General features: G+C 41.4%; 1 protein-coding gene across 1 annotated transcript in view; it reads right to left on the bottom strand.

The window, feature by feature from the left end:
• LOC124805437 (protein phosphatase 1 regulatory subunit 21) overlaps positions 1–21570 on the bottom strand; it is a 218962-nt gene that overhangs the window by 59200 nt on the left and 138192 nt on the right. The window contains exon 8 of the mRNA XM_047266002.1: positions 2452–2588. Coding sequence (XP_047121958.1) covers positions 2452–2588 — 137 coding nt within the window. The remainder of the gene's footprint in view (positions 1–2451; positions 2589–21570) is intronic.

The raw sequence follows: 21570 nt of genomic DNA on the forward strand, positions 1-21570 counted from the left end.
CAGATTAATGTGACTGGCTCATTAGTTGTTGAAAATGGGACGAGCTAATGATTGCTGTACTCTGAAGTTACCCCTCCGCTCCTGTCCCACCCAAAGAGCTTACAGCAGAGGTCTGATTCACACAACATTTTAAAATTTGTGGAATATTAATGTTGTCAGAAAATTTATGGCAAACTCAGAAAATTTGGGGCTGCCCTCTAGCTACCAAACAAAATGCACATGGTTATAATAGGGTTAATAAACCATTACATTTCATGCACTGCTGCAGTCTGGTGGTAACTGTGAATCATGGCATAACAACTTATTCTGCATCTCATGAGCACAACTGCCTAGCTGTGGCTGGGAAGATATGAACTGAAGTCCAAAAGTAGGCTTCAATGGTTGCCATTCATTTGTTACTTGCAAACACCTTTCTTCTCATTAACTCATAGTTATTTACGCAGTGTAAAGATAACATGATGAGTTGCAGCAGGCACCCGATAGCTAAATGTGTAACAGTCTTTTTCTCTGTGCCTGTCTGCAAGTCAACTTTCCATCTTTACAGTGAGTAGTAATCTAACTTTTCCATAATTGTTGATATTCCAACCTGGACTTTCTGTTGTTTGATTCATATTTTTTGTACTCAGCAATGAAGTATCTCATCTGCTATGTCACTGATTCTGATTCTCTCTTACTCTAGCACCCAATAAAGATACTTCTACAGTGTGATACTTTGCCAACATAATAATGTATAAATTCTCACTAGTGCTGTCGGACACTATCATAAAAAACCACATAAATGTCATTGAGCCATTTGCTCATTATTTTCATTATTTTCGCTAAACTCTCGTTCAGAACATCTTCTATCCATACGCAGTCTATTATTTGGTTCTTGTTGGTCATTATCAAAGAAAGTAACAGTGTAAGTAACAAGAAATAGCAGTCTCTTGCCATTGTTTCGCTAATGAGACGATTCCTCTCTCTCTCTCTCTCTCTCTCTCTCTCTCTCTCTTTCTCTCTCTCTCTCTCTCTCTCTCTCTCTCTCTCTCTCTCTCTCTCTCTTTTTTTTTTTTAAATTGTAAGCGGCAGTAGCATGCACGAAAGCAAGCCATGCCGCGAGTGGCGATAGACCGTAAACACTCATTATCATAATGCGACAAACAATGCATAAAACAGTACAGTAATGCATTTTCAGCTTAGAGTGACGTAAATACCTATAACAAAGAGAATAGCACTTACCAGATCAAAGAAAAATAGGCAGTCAGTTCAAACCAGACGAAGCACGTAAAAAAGGAAGGGTACCCGTATAAATACGGATGGAGCGCCTGACGCATAGCAATGGCTACCTGGTAAAGCTTAACTGCTAACCTTACGATTTGAACCAAACTACTGTAGCTATATCATCTTTCATTCGACCTAAATTGTCTCTCATATTACAATGGACCAACTTTGTTTTGATTTAGAGGTGCGACCTAAAACTTTTCTCTCCCCTAGAATTTCTAATCTCAAATTTCAGGTGCGGCTTAGATTCGGGGAAAATTTTTTTCTTTGATTTCGAGTCTAATTTTTCAGGTGTGGCTTAGATTCAAGTGCGGCTTACATTCGAGTAAATATGGTATACTTGCAAAAGAATAGGCCCACAGGAGAGAGGATGTCTGATAATTTACTACGTTCAATCAACATATACTTACAAAAGAATAGGCCCACAGGAGGAAGGATGTCTGATAATTAACTATAATTAACAACTTAACAAGTTGTTGTTCACATGCCAGTCTACTGTTCAATGCCTTCACTATGGCAATAGCATGTGGTTGTGTTCATTCACTTCACTGTTTGTATTACGTCCTAGATTTTCCAGCAGTGTATTACATTATTACTTTTAATTTACAAGTCCTTGATTATGCAACAGTACCTTTTACATTACAAATATTATCATGACTCTGACAAGAAACTACTGTACAAAGAGGCCCTAGTTTAAGCTTTGTTTCAGAACAAGATTACGAAATACCTGTGACAAGGCATTCGAATTCTAAGTAAATTTTATTTTTCTGTATGCTAAACACAACACATGCTCTTAAGAGTTTGTAGAGTGTCATTATTTTAATAAAAAGTTCAATGCACATGCAAAAATGAACAATGTTCAAAACAACTTCTTATCTATAATACAAGAATACAAACAGTAAAATACTTTAGATGAACTAAATGAAATGTTTTCTTAATAACAAAAATGGCACTGAGCACTATGGGACTTAACTTCTGAGGTCATCAGTCGCCTAGAACTTAGAACTACTTAAACCTAACTAACCTATGGACACCACACACATCCATGCCCGAGGCAGGATTCGAACCTGTGACCGTAGCGGTCGTGCAATTCCAGGCTGTAGCGCCTAGAACTGCTTGGCCACTCCGGCCGGCTCTTAATAACAGATCAAGTGTACTCAAATAAGAAATGTCTGCTCAAAATTTACTTACTCTGGGATGACAGTAGCTGCAGGTATGTGGCCAGCTTAATGAAGTTAATGACGAATGCTGTAGTGTATCGAAACACTTCCCGGCTACAAACCTGGACTGCCTCCGAACAGCTCGGGTTTAAGGTATCCTCTTCCAAGCTGGAAAGTAGTAGTTGTCTATTTTAACATGCATCTTCCCAGGATTACTCTGAAAACAAGCATTTTATACTGATAATTAATGCCTAATTTTTGAACAAAAATTGTGAAAACTTTAAGGAAAGCTTGAAATGCCTTTCACCTTTAGTAAACCTACTCTCCCTCTCCAACTTGTTTTGAATATGTTCTGAATAGCCATTACAGGAACTTGATATCACTTATCAAAAAATTTCAAGTGTAACTTTAGAGGTGTGTCAATGAAATCTGTGACAAAACCTAACATTTTAAATGTAACATTTGTGCTACTTAAACTAAGATTGAATGGTCTCACCTATTTACTGGTGAGTCTTCTTGGTTATATGGCTGTGGTCCAGGAAACTTTTCGGTTCCTGAAATTTTGTCCAGGGCTTGCCGGACATTTTCACAGGTGCTCCTGGTGACACTGAATATTGCTTGTCTGATGAGTCGGATGTTAGAGAGTAACGTAAATACTGTATAAACTGGATGTGGTACAGTTTACACTTAATCACTAGAGATAATTCTTGTCAGAGATAAAACTTAACTACTGATTGTCACGTGTCAATGATAAAAACTTTTCTGTTGATGCTGCAAAGCCACTCTCCATGTATCATCAAGTTTTATGGCTGCTTCTATTCTGTTAAAATTATCCCCATGCTTATACAGTTTGGTGGCTTCTTTGCATAGCCATGGATAATAGCTTGTCATTGTAGATAAAATTTTGGTAGCAGAAAACTTTACTTCATGAATTCTAACAATGTATCAAAGGGTGACAACAACAAAACACAGCGATGGAAGAACACAGTTTCTGCCCTCTTTATCAAAGAAAGTAACTGATCAGATCAGGGAGATTTTATATAAACATGATATCAGACTGGTTTTTAGAACAACTACGAAAATACTGGTATGTCAAGCACTCTGATCTGCAAAGAATAAACGCCCTCCTCTTTTGGCAAGTGGGGTACGTAAGATTCCATGTACTTGTGGAAAGATCTAGATTTGAACTACCAAGAGAAGTGTGAATATGAGACTGAAAGAAAATAAAAGCTTTTGCCAACTAGGGAAAACAGAAAAAAAAAGCTGTAGCAGAGCACGCTTTACAGTCAGGAAATCATGAAGTGAAGTTTTCTGAAACGAAAATTTTGTCTACAATGATGATCTATTATCCGCAGCTATATAGAGAAAACATTGAAAGCATAGGGTAATTTTAGCAGAAAAAAATAAGCCACGAAACTTAGTAATATACGGACAGTGACTCTGTAGAATCGATAGGTAAGTTTTCATCCTTGACAGGTGCAATCTAAAGTTAAGTTTGAGCTTCACAGATCACATGTAAACTTGGCAAGTCCATTTCAGACAGTATTTATGTTGCTCTCTAATGTCCAATTCATCAGTCGGCAAGACACAGCAATGCCAGGAGCACCTCCGAAGTAGTCCACAGCAGTTCTGGACAAAATGTCAGGAACTGAAAAATGTCCTGGATCACTGTCATACAACCCAGAAAACTAACCATTAACTAAGACATCTGGCCATGAAAGCCTTCATAGTAGGCTCATTTATGTTTTTCTATGTCCTCTTGATCCAATGAAGCCTGCTGATGAAAAAAATACTTGTGCCATAATAATCTCATGCATGTGGAAATGTTTGTGTTAAGAAATTTCTGCAAATATCATAGACACCAACAATCTGAAGACATCAGAGTGTTAGGAGAATGTAGCAACAAATTCCAGCCAAGATAAATGACCGAAAGATAAAAGAATGTAATATATATTGTGAGTGGCTCAGTCAAAGAAAACAATACACTTTTGATAACATCTCAAGAAAAACTTTACAAGGTGTCCCAGGAGGAATGGTCAATATTCAAGGATATGACAGGAATGATCATTCAAAGTAAAAAAGCTCTCATAAACATGGGCTCTAAAATGCGTACCTTAAGATCAGTGAGCAGTACTTCATCTTTGAATTGTGAAACAAATCCCTTCCTCTGCAAGCTCTTAGTTTAACATATTTTGGGAGGAGGTAGTATAAACCATAACAGGAAAATATTGTCTAGTAAATATGGGCTCTTAAATGCCTAACTTAAGAAAGTTATGAGTATTTACTTTGTCTTCCGTACAGTGAAACAAATTGTTTGCATGCACGCACTGTCCTGGCAATTTCATTTCAGTTACTTTCGGAGTGCTGCAGCTTGGAATACTTGATAAGGTCACAGCTGGGTATACTATCACTTGGGTGGGTAGAGAGACTACACCTTCATTTGCATTGGAGAATTGTGTTTCCCCAACAGAATAGGCAATTGTCCATACTCTTTATATTTGGTATATTCACTTTACTTAGTGGTTGTCATTTTAATAAGCAGTACACCATTCCAAAGCAATTTCACTGAATTTGGATCACAGTTATACATTCTAGGGTTTTCTGGATATAAAGGTGATGCTGTCTAACGTACCACCTTACATTCCGTTTTTTAAATATCAGACTGATTCTTCTGGAGAACTACACTGTGAATCACTTTTTAGTGGTTGGAAGGATCTTGGTTGTGAACAAAATCCATGTTCATTCTGAAAGCAGATAGGAAAATACATGCAGAATCAGGGAAAGTCCAACTTATTTGGGAAACCCTAATTGCAAGGTGAGGCAGGTGTCCCAGAGATCATCCGCTAATGACCATTTCACTTTAACAACCATCCATCCCATCAGCACACGCCACACCATCAAGTTTAAAGGAGATTAGGGTTTAATGTAGTGCTAAAAAATGAGATCATTAGAGACAAAGCACAAGTTCTTATTTGACAAGGATGAAGAAGGTTGGTTGGTTGACATGTTGAAGGGACCAAACAGCAAGGTCATCAGTCCCTTGTTTCAAATGTGGTCCATTCAGACAGTTTGAGAGACAGAACAGAGAAGGAAGCTGAAAATCACGGCAAAGAGATGCAAGGCGGAACCCAACCATAAACCCGCCCGTCGGCAGGAATCAGGTGGGTGACATCCATTGTCTGGCAACAGGTTACAATAGGAAGGATGAGCGGGAGAGGAACGGACAGCAATTGCGTAAGAAACCAGAAGCTGTGACAGCCGAACAGAAAGAGGGGGGGTGGGAGAGGATCCCAGCTCCAACCAGGAGACTATCAACAGGGCTAGTAGGGAAGGCACCGCTGGCCAAACGGATACCACAATGGTGGACCGGATGCAGGAGGTGCAGTGTGGAAGGAGTAGCCGAACCATACACTTGACAACCACAGTCCAAGTGAGACAGCACTAAAGCCCGATAAAGGCGGAAAAGGACGGAGCGGTCCGCACCCCAAGAGGTGTGGGCAAGGAAGCGAAGGACACTGAGTTTACGGAAGCATTCTACCTTCAGAAGTCTGATATGAGGCAGCCAAGTGAGCTTATTGTCAAAAGGAAGATCCAGGAAACGAAACTGTGGGACCACAGGTAATCGTTGTGCATTGAGACAGAGCTCCGGATCGGGGTGTATCGTAGTACGGCGACAGAAGTGGACCACCCGCAATTTTAAAGGAGAGAATTGAAACCCATGCGAGAGGGTCCATGCAGAGGCATGCCGTATAGCTGCCACTCTGCAGAGGCCATTGAAGAGGAACTAACCCAAATGCAGAAATCATCCACATACAGAGCAGGAGTGATCAAAGGACCGACAGAGGCCCCAAGTCCATCTATAGCAATAAGGAAAATAAGTACACTCAATACGAAACCCTGTGGGATGCCACTCTCCTGGGTCCATGGAGAACTAAAAACAGTACCAACCTGAACCCTGAACGACCAATGAAACAGGAACTGGTGGATAAAAATCGGGAGTGTGTCCCGAAGAGCCCACTGATGAAGTGTAAGAAAGATGTGATGGCGCCAAGCCATGTCATAGGCCTTGCGAAGGTCGAAAAATACTGCAACCAAATGGCAATGCTGGGAAAAAGCCTGCTGAACTGTGGATTCCAAGCGAAGTAAATTATCAATTGGAGACTGTCCCTCTCGGAAGCCACTCTGGTAAGGGGACAACAGATCCCGAGATTCGAGGACCCAGTTGAGCCGACAGGCTACCATCCGTTCCAGTAACTTGCAAACAACATTTGTCATACTAACTAGCCAATAGCTTTTGACAAACAGGGAGTTCTTACCAAGCTTAAGGACAGGAACCACGAAGCTATCCCTCCACTGAGAAGGGAAGTCACCCTGGAGCCAAATACGGTTAAACACCCAGAGAAGATGTTGCCATTGTGGAGCACTGAGATGTTGAAGCAGTTGGTTATGAATGGAGACTAGTCCAGGGGCCGTATCATGAGGAGAAGAAAGTGCGGAAAGAAATTTCCATTCAGTAAAAGGTTCGCTGTAAGATTCCGACTGATAAGGGGTAAAACAGTGCGCTCCCTGCCGCCGTTGGATAAGCAGCTGCAGCAGCAAGTCGTATACTCTTAGCTCACTTATTTGTTACATAGTTTAATTCTTAATTTCTTTGTGTGTTTTTGGTATTTGCATTGTTTAATCATAAATTTCGGTATCATATATTTGAGAGTTGTAGCATCGCGTTTTAGTACCTGAATAGTGTAAAATCGCGTAGTTTCCTTTCGCCACCGAGCAGTGTGTCAGCAGTGCGTAAGTAGCAGCATTACTTCATTTACTAGGCAATCTTGTATTTTAATAACTGTTTAAATTTTGTGTCGAATTGTTTGTGCTCTCTGTAGATTAGTTCAGACGTTCTTTGCACAACAGTTTTTTAGCATGGATAGGGACTGCAACTGCTGTGTTCGGATGCAGGCTGAGTTGGCATCCCTTCACTCGCAGCTTCAGGCAGTGCTGGCTTCGGTCACACAGCTTGAGGCTGTTGCCAATGGGCATCACTGTGGGGGTCCGGATGGGGGTTTGTCGGGGACGGCCAGCTTGTCCCACGCATCCCCCGATCGGACTACGACTGTGGCTGCCCGGGATACTGCCCACATTGAGGCTGATCCCTCACCTGTGGTAGAGTGGGAGGTCGTCTCGAGGTGTGGCAGGGGGCGAAAGACATTCTGGAGGACTGAACGGAAGGCCTCTCCAGTTTGTCTGACAAACCAGTTTCAGGCTCTGTATCAGGCTGATACTGATCTTCGGCCAGACATGGCTGCTTGTCATGTTCCAGAGATTGCCCCTCAGTCTGCAAGATCCAGGCGGTCGCAGAAGGTGGGCTTACTGGTAGTTGGGAGCTCCAACGTCAGGCACGTAATGGGGCCCCTTAGGGATATGGCAGCAAGAGAGGGGAAGAAAACCAATGTGCACTCCGTGTGCATACCGGGGGGAGTCATTCCAGATGTGGAAAGGGTCCTTCCGGACGCCATGCAGGTGGTCGCTCATGTCGGCGCCAATGATGTGTGTCGCTATGGATCGGAGGAAATCCTCTCTGGCTTCCGGCAGCTATCTGATTTGGTGAAGACTGCCAGTCTCACTAGCGGGATGAAAGCAGAGCTCACCATCTGCAGCATCGTCGACAGGACTGACTGCGGACCTTCGGTACAGAGCCGAGTGGAGGGTCTGAATCAGAGGCTGAGACGGTTCTGCGACCGTGTGGGCTGCAGATTCCTCGACTTGCACCATAGGGTGGTGGGGTTTCGGGTTCCGCTGGATAGGTCAGGAGTCCACTACACGCAGCAAGCGGCTACACGGGTAGCAGGGGTTGTGTGGCGTTGACTGAGTGGTTTTTTAGGTTAGATGGCCTCGGGCAAGTACAGAAAGGGCAACAGCCTCAAAGGGTGCGGGCCAAAGTCAGGACATGCGGAGGCCAAGCAGCAATCGGTATTGTAATTGTAAACTGTCGAAGCTGCATTGGTAAAGTACCGGAACTTCAAGCGCTGATAAAAAGCACCGAAGCTGAAATCATTATAGGTACAGAAAGCTGGCTGAAGCCAGAGATAAATTCTGCCGAAATTTTTACAAAGGCACAGGACGGTGTTTAGAAAGGAGGGATTGCATGCAACCGGTGGTGGCGTATTTGTCGCTGTTAGTAATAGTTTAACCTGTAGTGAAGTAGAAGTGGATAGTTCCTGTGAATTATTATGGGTGGAGGTTACACTCAACAACCGAGCTAGGTTAATAGTTGGCTCCTTTTACCGACCTCCCGACTCAGCAGCACTAGTGGCAGAACAACTGAGAGAAAATTTGGAATACATTTCATATAAATTTTCTCAGCATGTTACAGTCTTAGGTGGAGATTTCAATTTACCAGATATAGACTGGGACACTCAGATGTTTAGGACGGTTGGTAGGGACAGAGCATCGAGTGACATTATACTGAGTGCACTATCCGAAAATTACCTCGAGCAATTAAACAGAGAACCGACTCGTGGAGATAACATCTTGGACCTACTGATAACAAACAGACCCGAACTTTTCGACTCTGTATGTGCAGAACAGGGAATCAGTGATCATAAGGCCGTTGCAGCATCCCTGAATATGGAAGTTAATAGGAATATAAAAAAAGGGAGGAAGGTTTATCTGTTTAGCAAGAGTAATAGAAGGCAGATTTCAGACTACCTAACAGATCAAAACGAAAATTTCTGTTCCGACATTGACAATGTTTATGGAAAAAGTTCAAGGCAATCGTAAAATGCGTTTTAGACAGGTACGTGCTGAGTAAAACTGTGAGGGATGGGAAAAACCCACCGTGGTTCAACATCAAAGTTAGGAAACTACTGCGAAAGCAAAGAGAGCTTCATTCAAAGTGTAAACGCAGCCAAAACCTCTCAGACAAACAGAAGCTAAACGATGTCAAAGTTAGTGTAAGGAGGGCTATGCGTGAAGTGTTCACTGAATTCGAAAGTAAAATTGTATGTACCGACTTGACAGAAAATCCTAGGAAGTTCTGGTCTTACGTTAAATCAGTAAGCGGCTCGAAACAGCATATCCAGACACTCTGGGATGATGCTGGAATTGAAACAGAGGAAGACCGCACTGCAGTTCCCTCTCTAAATCCTTGCACAAACAAAAAAATGGCTGACATCGAAATAAGTGTCCAAGGAATAGAAAAGCAACTGGAATCACTCAACAGAGTAAAGTCCACTGGACCTGACGGGATACCAGTTCGATTCTACACAGAGTACACGAAAGATCTTGCCCCCCTTCTAACAGCCTAGTACCGCAAGTCTCTAGAGGAACGGAAGGTTCCAAATGATTGGAAAAGAGCACAGGTAGTCCCAGTCTTCAAGAAGGGTCGTCGAGCAGATGCGCAAAGCTATAGACCTATATCTCTGATGTCGATCTGTTGTAGAATTTTAGAACATGTTTTTTTGCTCGCATATCATGTCGTTTTTGGAAACCCAGAATCTACTCTGTAGGAATCAACATGGATTCCGGAAACAGCGATCGCGTGGGACCCAACTCGTTTTATTTGTTCATGAGACCCAGAAAATATTAGATACAGGCTTCCAGGTAGATGCTATTTTCCTTGACTTCCGAAAGGCATTCGATACAGTTCCGCACTGTCGCCTGATAAACAAAGTAAGAGCCTACGGAATATCAGACCAGCTGTGTGGCTGGATTGAAGAGTTTTTAGCAAACAGAACACAGCATGTTGTTATCAATGGAGAGACGTCTACAGACGTTAAAGTAACCTCTGGCGTGCCACAGGGGAGTGTTATGGGATCATTGCTTTCCACAATATATATAAATGATCTAGTAGATAGTGTCGGAAGTTCCATGCGGCTTTTCGCAGATGACGCTGTAGTATACAGAGAGGTTGCAGCATTCGAAAATTGTAGCGAAACGCAGGAAGATCTGCAGCGGATAGGCACTTGGTGCAGGGAGTGGCAACTGACCCTTAACATAGACAAATGTAATGTATTGCAAATACATAGAAAGAAGGATCCTTTATTGTATGATTATATGATAGCGTAACAAACACTGGTAGCAGTTACTTCTGTAAAATATCTGGGAGTATGCGTGCGGAACGATTTGAAGTGGAATGATCATATAAAATTAATTGTTGGTAAGGCGGGTACCAGGTTGAGATTCATTGGGAGAGTCCTTAGAAAATGTAGTCCATCAACAAAGGAGGTGGCTTACAAAACACTCGTTCGACCTATACTTGAGTATTGCTCATCAGTGTGGGATCCGTACCAGATCGGGTTGACGGAGGAGATAGAGGAAATCCAAAGAAGAGCGGCGCGTTTCATCACAGGGTTATTTGGTAACCGTGATAGGGTTATGGAGATGTTTAGCAAACTCAAGTGGCAGACTCTGCAAGAGAGGCGCTCTGCATCGCGGTGTAGCATGCTCGCCAGGTTTCGAGAGGGTGCGTTTCTGGATGTGGTATCGAACATATTGCTTCCCCCTACTTATACCTCCCGAGGAGATCACGAATATAAAATTAGAGAGATTCGAGCGCGCACGGAGGCTTTCCGGCAGTCGTTCTTCCCGTGAACCATACGCGACTGGAACAGAAAAGGGAGGTAATGACAGTGGCACGTAAAGTGCCCTCCGCCACACAGTGCTGGGTGGCTTGCGGAGTATAAATGTAGATGTAGATGTAGAACATAAGGTGGAAGCTTTGGCCCGCTGTTTCCGGTGAAGGAAAGCAGCCGGATAGGAGGCTGATGCTGATGCCATTGCAAAATGGGTCGCAAGATGTTCTGCGAGAATCAACGGGTCCGTACAAAGGCCATCTGGGAGGTGAAGGCCTGGGAGGGTGGACTGCCGATGGCAATCTTGGGGAGAGCGAAGTGTAGCCCATACCCGTGACATAGGGACAGTAGAACCAAGGGAAGAAACAAAGCTTTCCCAACACATCCGTTTGCTCTGTTTGATTAAGTAATGGGCTTTAGTGCGAAGGCGTTCAAAAGTAATAAGGTTGGTAACGGATAGGTGCCTCTTAAGGTGTTGCAAAGCTCGACAGTGATCACGGATGGCAATGGCAATGGCCATACTCCACGACACGGGATTTGCCAGCAGCGAAATAGTCCAGATGAGTGCAGTACAGCAAGGCTAGCAGCGCGAACAATCGCATCAGATACATCACGTAGGACGTCATCAATACAACTCTTTAAAGAGGGAGAAAAAATGACCTGTGCAGTATATAGAGGCCAATCGGCGCGTAGGAAAGACCAACGAGGTAACCTGTCCATCGGGTAGCTGGAATGGAGCAAGAGAATCAACGGGAAATGGTCACTATAACAAAGGTCGTCGTGTGGCAACCAGTGTAATGAAGGGAGGAGGGAGGGAGAAGAAAGAGAAAGATCAATGGCAGAAAAGGTACCATGACCAGCGCTGAAATGAGTAGGGGAGCCATCATTAAGAAGGCACAAGTCCTGATCTGCAAGAAACTGGTCTATGAGAAGACCCCAATTAGATAGAAATGCACTGCCCCACAAGGGATAATGAGGATTAAAATCCCCGAGAAGGAGGAAGGGAGGAGGAAGTTGCTGAAGAAGAGCAGTTAAGGCAGCAGGTGTAAGAATCCTGTCAGGAGGGAGATAAAGATTGCAAACCATGACCTCAGAGTCCAGGTGGACCATAACAGCAACCACTTCCAATGTAGTTTGAAGAGGAATCCACGTGCTAGCAACATCCGTACGGACTAACGTACAAACGCCACCAGAGGCCCGCAGGGGGCCGACCCGCTTTCAACAGAAAACACGGAGCCCACAGTTGGTTGTGAGTGATCAGTAAAATGGGATTCCTGTAGAACCACAATATCTGTAGAGTAAGACGAAATAAGGGATTTCTACTCCGGAAGGTGATGGTAATATCCATTACAATTCCATTGGATAACCACAGAATGATGACACAAATGGGGGTTGAACAGGCTGGGTCACCACCCATCACTGACAAGGAGGGGGTGACATCCATGAACAACAGGTCAGAATCAGGACGCGAAGGTGGGGATGGGACCTCTGGTGACACCACAGGCTCCTTGTCCCAGGACTTATGTTTCTTCTTCTTTTCTGTTTGAGATCGAAGGGGGGGGGGGGGGGGGGATAAGTCATGCATTTCAACAGAAGCATCCTGACTCTCTTAACGTATCCAAGAAATCCTGAGCAAAGCTACATCAGAACGGCAGACAGCGACTCTAAATCTACTACTCCCAAATATGAGTCCACTGCATTCCCTTTCTTTGTCCTTGAGTCTTTTTTAAGGTTAGAGCCGTCCTTGCAACCCAGGTAATTAAAACACAATTCCTTTCCCCTCTGATGATATTCCACCATCAAACCAAACATGGAGCTAACTAGTCCCAGGTCAGGAAACCTGGTATCACTAGTCCCATACCAAGCAAAGATGTCTAAATTCCCTGAGGTCTTGTCATTTGGTGTGACCTGATGCTTTAAAAAAATGATATGGACACAGCAAATGTTTCACTCCAACCGGTACTACACCTGCTCTGTACAATGGCATTACCATCCATAAAAATGATGTGGGGTCCCACTGAAAATACACACATGCGGAAGGAGTGCAGTCTCGCAATAACACTACCCAGTGAGTGTACCACGTTCAAAGATTTTGTGGCCAGTACGTCCATGCATCAAGCCTCCCCACATTGAGACACCTGGCCCATCAAAAATGACCCTGTTGGAGAATGTTCCTGGGTTCATTGTGTTTTCCCACCCCTTGCCATATGAGAGTATGTCCACTGTCACTGCTCAGACTGAATCTGCTCTCATCTAAGGAGGTCATGCAACCCCACTCCTCACTGGTCCAATCCCTACGATCTTGGCACCATCAGAAACTGAGTTGCCGATGTGCAATTGCAACTGCTGCTTGACATGGGTCCCTTCTTGCCTGCTGCCCAATATCACAGTCATGTGCTGTTGTAGCTGATGATGGTTGACCTGCTTCTCTCCTTCTGGCAGCAGTGTCTGTGGTTTTGAATGCTCTCTATGCATGTGAAACAATGCTATGAGTAATAACAAACACCTACACACTGACCTCAAGCCACATGGTGTCCAGTTTTCTGTGCATGACAGAGACCTCTGACAACATGCTCTCATGCCACATCCATTTCCACTGAGTTGTTAATCTGTTAGTTACTTTACCTATCTCATTCTTAACTTTCTCAGAGTAGTATACTTCCACAACATACTTTAATTACATACTGCAGTGATGTAACAAATTTATTTCTGGTATATCACAAGACTTGCAGTTTAGGACTGGATTTAACTAGATCATTTGCTGAGATGTTACAAGTTCATTGTCGGGAAAGGGGGTGGGGGGTGGGGGTGGGGGCATTTTTAAGCATCTAGAATTTAAAGTCACAAAGTTTCCTTCATGTCTATTTCAATGAAAAGATGGAACATAATATCACCTCACAGTACGACACAACTAAAGAAACTTTTGAACCAGTTCCAATTCACATCTTTATTACTGTTATTTTAAGTACTGTCACAAGGTTGCATTTCTTTTTCTTTCAAGTGGTCCATCGGTACTGAAGATATTTGTGTAGTCACTCAAGTTTTTAAGGCAACTAAAGTTTAATATGAACAGCACTCACGAGTAATGTGTTTGACACGTTGCTGTCAGCTGTCTTCGCTTCTGCTATTTATATGTACATTATGTTATCGATATCAGAGTGATATAATTTCATCTTCAGACATCCGTACTGTTGTCCAATGAATCTACTCTTGTTGCAAATGAAAAAAACATAATGCATCCTGTAACACAGTCACAGACTATTTTGAAAACCGATATCCTCCAAAATCAATTGGTGATCAGAATATCAAACAAAACAAACGGAAGACTACTTATCACGAAGGGACATGGGTAATGGCACGGTTAAATCACTTATTACAAATTCTACAGTAAAATTCTAAGAAAAGTCATCACAGCATCAAAATGTATGTACTTTCACAAGAAAAAGACAAGCTCCTCCAGAAATAACGTAAAAACTATTTAGAACACAGTAAGAAATGAGGCAGAAGAAACAAATCAAGAAAATGAAGAAATTTCTTCGAAGGTGGTAACTGAAGTGGGCAAAGATAGCCCTAAAATTTCAGAAACTTTTGGTAATTTTTTCTGCTAGTAATAGATAATTTAGACTTGAACACTTATTTAGCAGATAGCCTACATTTCATAAGAAAAGTCTTCCAAAACAAGTTTCAAAATTCAACAACTTCCAGCATCTCCAAAAGAAGTTTTAAATGTCATGAACTTGCTTAAAAATAAATGTTTAAGTGGTTATGGTAAAATAATGAACTGATTTCCAGCTGAACTTTAGTAGTATATTGAGTTTATTCAACGACTCTTTCATAGCAGTGCTTTCCTATGGAGACAAACATGCTGTTGTCAACCTACTTCACAAAAGAAGGAGACAAAATGTTACTAAAGATTTATTGACCCGTCTTGTTACTGTCAGTATCTGCAAAATTTTTTGAGAAGATAATGTAAAACAGACTTTATATACATTTAGTACCTGAAAACACAGTCAGCAGCAAATAGTTTGGATTTCAAAAAGGACTGTCAACAGAACAGGCTATACAGTAAAACCCCTGTTTCACATTTTCATGCGTTCCAGGCTTAAACTTGAGGAAAACGTTAAAGCCAGCCACCCAAACTATGAGCAAAAACATATGTAATTGGCTTATATGATTAAAAATCGCAATCCTTCCCAATATTTTGTATAAAATCTGTCTAACTGACAGAAATTAAATATACAATACACTATTTGTACAATAATTTGTGGTAATGAATTTCATCAGTTCTTAAAAAAATCATGGATGTATGACAGCAAATAAAAACCCATTAACAAATTGAAATTTGTATCTGGGTAATCAAGCTGTTTTCTGACATTCAACAACAACAAATTATACATTCAAAACACATATTTTTGAGAGATCATCCTTTGTCCTCACCCAGAAAAAAAGCAAAAACTGATGAACATGTTGAATTCAACCAAAAACATCACAGCAGCTTAATGGTTAAACCATAAGCATAAATGCGGACATTTGCTTTATAACATACTTTGTCACCATTGCTGTTGTTTAATGCTTTTCTTATGAGCCGCACTTCACTTCATATGCTCCACTGTTAAAGTGTTATTTTAGGCTTGACAAGAGAAACAATGACATGAAAAAATGAGTTTACTTCGCCAATTGACATCATAAGCTTAGAAGTCAGTTCTGTGAATTTCTGTACACTGCGTAAAATGTAAATCTGAAAAGAAGCTCAGGTCTTAGAGTTTCACTTCATGCTCTCTATCACTGCTGCCAATCTCTACGATTCCAGTGTGTGGTGCAAAGTATATACAAGAGTAGTTTATGTAGTTGTCGCAACTGCATCATGTCAGCTTGAACATGAAAGTCTTTAAAATATGCTACTGCAAAACCGTTGTTCTATTTCTGTGTGACATCTCTGTCATAGCACATCATCTGCACGAAAACTATATATTTTCAGCACTTCACAAAATACTTTCACCCCTACCTGCACTCCCATCGCTGACGAGCCGCTTCATCTGTCCACATGTCCAGTATGTGAGCTCATTTTATGCGTATTAGTGTGGTGTGATGGCTGTGCAGGCTATTGTGTGACTTAACAAATCGTCAGCCAATAAAAGTTCACTATCTGGAAACGGACGACATTTCCCCAATGCCTGAGCATACTCTTTGAGGCTCAGTGTTTCAATTTAAAAGGTTGATGACTGATATTGTTGCTAAATACAGTACATGGGAAATACATGCGAAAAGATGAGACTGAGTTATAAATGGAACAAGAAAAGGTGGTGGTTGGCCCCTTGATCACATATTAGCTCTGTTCAGAACACTTCACATCGACTGTCTTCTTTTTCCATAATTGTTGCAACCTAGCACTTTTAGCATTGATCTTATGGGTTTTCCACAGGGACTACGGATTTTAAATCAGAGTTCCACTATATTTACCTCATCGGATGATACACTTCAACAGATAAAAAAAAATTACAATCACTGGGAATATTTTATGCCTCGGTTCAGGTTATTGATTGTATAAACCACAATACAAGATTCTGGTCATATGTAAAGTACACCAGTGCCAAAACACAATCAATGCCTTCAATGTGCAACAGCAATGGTAATATTAAAAATGATAGTGCCAGAACAGCGGAATTACTAAATATGGTTTATTGAAATTCCTTCAGCAAAGAAGACAGGGTAAACATCCCATAATTTGATTCAAGAACAGCTGTCAACACGAGTAACTTACAAGGGAACCTCCCCATCGCACCCCCCTCCGATTTAGTTATAAGTTGGCACAGTGGATAGGCGCTGAAAAACTGAACACAGACCAATAGAGAAAACACGAAGAAGTTGTGTGGAACTATGAAAAAAATAAGCAAAATATACAAACTGAGTAGTCCATTCGCAAGATATGCAACATCGAGGCTAGTGTGCTCTCAAGAGCGCCGTGGTCCCGTGGTTAGCATGAGCAGCTGTGGAACAAGAGGTACTTGGTTCAAGTCTTCCTTCAAGTGAAAAGTTTAATTTTTTATTTTCAGACAATAAACAAAGTTCAGGCACTCACACATAATCAACTTCGGTCTCCAAAATTTCAGGACACGTTCAGATTTGCTTGGACATATGCAGGATTTGACGGTCTACACATGGAAAAATTTGAAAACATTAAAAACATATGTTTTGACAGAGCACAGGGAAAACTGTGCTACTGTAAACTGTTGCATTCATTTGTTGCAGTTTATGTGACGAACTCTAATGTTTTCATCACTTTTTTGGGAGAGATTATCACATCCACAAGAAAACCTAAATCAGGCAAGGTAGAAAAATCTTTTTACCCATTCGCCAAGTGTACAAGTTAGGTGGGTCGACAACATATTCCTGTCATGTGACGCACATGCCGTCACCAGTGTCGTATAGAATATATCAGATGTGTTTTCCTGTGGAGGAATCGGTTGACCTATGACCTAGCAATCAAATGTTTTCGGTTCCCATTGGAGAGACATGTCCTTTCGTCTACTAATCGCACGGTTTTGCGGTGCGGTCGCAAAACACAGACACTAAACTTATTACAGTGAACAGAGACGCCAATGAACGAATGGACAGATCACAAGTTTGCGAAAATAAAGAAAGTAAACTTTTCACTCGAGGGAAGACTTGAACCAAGGACCTCTTGTTCCGCAGCTGCTCACATTAACCACGGAACCACAGTGCTCCTGAGCTCACACTAACCTTGATGTTGCCTATCTTGCACATGGACTATTCAATTTGTATAATTTGCTTATTTTTTTCATAGTTCCACCCACCTTCTTCCTGTTTTCTCGATTGATCTGTGATCAGTTTTTCAAGGTCTATCCACTGTGCCAACTTATAACTAAATCTGAGGGGGGATGCGATGGGGAGGTTCCCTTGTTAGAAGTAGATATCCTCGGTGTAACAAAACAATCTGAATCACTTAATAAAGGATTGTTTTCCAGTCTAGACGGTATAGCAACTAAGTTCTTTTCAGACTAGGCTAATAAAATAGTTCCATAATTAGCAATCATATACAACCACTCACTTGACAAAAGATCGATACCTAAAGATTGGGAAGCTGAGGTGGTCACACCAATACACAAGCAAAGACTATTTTATATTCTATTATCGGGCAGGTAGGTTAGAAAATTTAAAAAGGGAAATGGATAGGTTAAAGTTAAATATAGTGGGAACTAGTGAAGTTCGGTGGCAGGAGGAACAAGACTTTTGGTCAGGTGAATACAGGGTTATAAATACAAAATCAAATACGGGTAATGCAGCAGTAGGTTTAATAATGAATAAAAAAATAGGAGAGCGGGTAAGCTACTACAAACAGCACAGCGAACGCATTATTGTGGCCAAGATAGACACGAAACCCATGCCTATTACAGTAGTACAAGTTTATATGCCAACTAGCTCTGCAGATGATGAAGAAATTGAAGAAATGTATGATGATATAAAAGAAATTATTCAGGTAGTGAAGGAATTTAAGAGTAGTAAAAGTGAGAGAAGGAAACATAGTAGGGGAATATGGATTGAGGCTAAGAAATGAAAGAGGAAGGCGCCTGGTGGAGTTTTGCACAGAGCATAAGTTAATCATAGCTAACACTTTGTTCAAGGATCCTAAAAGAAGGTTGTATACATGGAAGAAGCCTGGAGATACTAGAAGGTATCAGATAGATTATATAATGGTAAGACAGAGATTTAGGAACCAGGTTTTAAATTGTAAGACATTTCCAGGGGCAGATGTGGACTCTGACCACAATCAATTGGTTATTACCTGGAGATTAAAACTGAAGAAACATGCAAAAAGGTGGGAATTTAAGGAGATGGGACCTGGATAAACTGAAAGAACCAGAGGTTGTACAGAGTTTCAGGGAGAGCATAAGGGAACAATTGACAGGACTGGGGGAAAGAAATACAGTAGAAGAAGAATGGGTAGCTTTGAGGAATGAAGTAGTGAAGGGAGCAGAGGATGAAGTAGGTAAAAAGACAAGGGCTAGTAGAACTCCTTGGGTAACAGAGGAAATATTGAATTTAATTGATGAAATGAGAGAATATAAAAATGCAGTAAACGAAGCAAGCAAAAAGGAATACAAATTTCTCAAAAAAGAGATTGACAGGAACTGCAAAATGGCTAAGCAGGAATGGCTAGAGGACAAATGTAAGGATGTAGAGGCTTATCTCACTAGGGGTAAGATAGATACTGCCTACAGGAAAATTAAAGAGACCTTTGGAGAAAAGAGAACCACTTGTATGAATATCAAGAGCTCAGACGGAAACCCAGTTCTAAGCAAAGAAGGGAAAGCAGAAAGGTGGAAGGAGTATATAGAGGGTCTATACAAGGGCGATGTACTTGAGGACAATATTATGGAAATGGAAGAGGATGTACGTTAAGATGAAATGGGAGATACGATACTGCGTGAAGAGTCTGACAGAACACTGAAAGACCTGAGTCTAAACAAGGCCCCAGGAGTAGACAACATTCCATTAGAACTACTGACGGCCTTGGGAGAGCCAATCCTGACAAAACTCTACCATCTGGTGAGCAAGATGTACGAGACAGGCGAAATACCCTCAGACTTCAAGAAGAATATAATAATTCCAATCCCAAAGAAAGAAGGTGTTGACAGATGTGAAAATTACCGAACTATCAGTTTAATAAGTCACAGCTGCAAAATACTAACAAGAATTCTACACAGACGAATGGAAAAACTGGTAGAAGCCGACTTCGGGGAAGATCACTTTGGATTCCGTAGAAATGTTGGAACACGTGAGGCAATACTGACCTTACGACTTATCTTAGAAGAAAGATTAAGGGAAGGCAAACCTACGTTTCTAGCATTTGTAGACTTAGAGAAAGCTTTTGACAATGTTCACTGGAACACTCTCTTTCTAATTCTAAAGGTGGCAGGGGTAAAATACTGGGAGCGAAAGGCTATTTACAATTTGTACAGAAACCAGATGGCAGTTATAAGAGTCGAGGGACATGAAAGGGAAGCAGTAGTTGGGAAGGGAGTGAGACAGGGTTGTAGCCTATCTCTGATGATATTCAGTCTGTATATTGAGCAAGCAGTAAGGGAAACAAATGAAAAATTTGGTGTAGCAATTAAAATCCATGGAGAAGAAATAAAAACTTGAGGTTCGCCGATGACACTGTAATTCTGTCGGAGACAGCAAAGGACCTGGAAGAGCGCTTGAACGGAATGAACAGTGTCTTGAAAGGAGGATATAAGATGAACATCAACAAAAGCAAAACGAGGATAATGGAATCTAGTTGAATTAAGTCGGGTGATGCTGAACGAATTAGATTAGGAAATGAGACACTTAATGTAGTAAAGGAGTTTTGCTATTTGGGGAGCAAAATAACTGATGATGTTCGAAGTACAGAGGATATAAAATGTAGACTGGCAATGGCAAGGAAAGCGTTTCTGAAGAAGAGAAATTTGTTAACATCCAGTATTGATTTAAGTTTCAAGAAGTCGTTTCTGAAAGTATTTGTATAGAGTGTAGCCATGTATGGAAGTGAAACATGGACGATAATTAGTTTGGACAAGAAGAGAATAGAAGCTTTCGAAATGTGGTGCTACAGAAGAATGCTGAAGATTAGATGGGTAGATCACATAACTAATGAGGAGGTATTGAATAGAATTGGGGAGAAGAGGAGTTTGTGGCACAACTTGACTAGAAGAAAGGATTGGTTGGTAGGACATGTTCTGAGGCATCAAGGGATCACAAATTTAGCATTGGAGGGCAGCGTGGAGGGTAAAAATCATAGAGGGAGACCAAGAGATGAATACATTAAGCAGATTCAGAAGGATGTAGGCTGCAGTAGGTACTGGGAGATGAAGAAGCTTGCACAGGATAGAGTAGCATGGAGAGCTGCATCAAACCAGTCTCAGGACTGAAGACAACAACAACAACAACAACAACAACAACAATGGGCACAGCTGATTCATGGTTTTATCTTAACGGAATAACAAACAGAAACGTTTATCAGTTCCATGTTGATCGCATAACAATACGCAATCAGAATTTCAAACACATAGACATGGTATATCATAATGTTCAATTTTGGGTCCTCTGATGTATATATATGATCTTCCACGTTAAGTTTCAAAAGATAGGTGTGTGTGTGTGTGTGTGTGTGTGTGTGTGTGTGTGTGTGTGTGTGTGTGTGTGTGTGTTTCTGCAAACACAGGTTTTAAATTCTTTTGCACAGTGCTTCCCTGCTGCATTTGTGTCTGAAAAATGAGAATGTGCATCTGTCAAAACGTTGGCGGTTGTTGAAGATACCTGGCTGCATCCCTCTAAGATATCTGAGCATTTTATACCTCAGGAGAAACTCAGGTTTCACACAGTTATGAAATCATTTACTGAAGAAATTCAAGTTACAGGAATAATATTTTCAGAATACAGAAGAGTGTTACAAGAATTATAACTGGTGTTAAATCAAAAGTATCATGTAGAGACCTTTCTTAAACAGTGGGTATTTTGTCAACCACTTCACAATGTATACATTCATTAAGGGGAAATGGAATGCCCTATCCAAATAAAGT

This window comes from Schistocerca piceifrons, chromosome 1 (genome assembly GCF_021461385.2).
Source record: "Schistocerca piceifrons isolate TAMUIC-IGC-003096 chromosome 1, iqSchPice1.1, whole genome shotgun sequence".
In the NCBI taxonomy this organism is placed as follows: Eukaryota; Metazoa; Arthropoda; class Insecta; order Orthoptera; family Acrididae; genus Schistocerca; species Schistocerca piceifrons.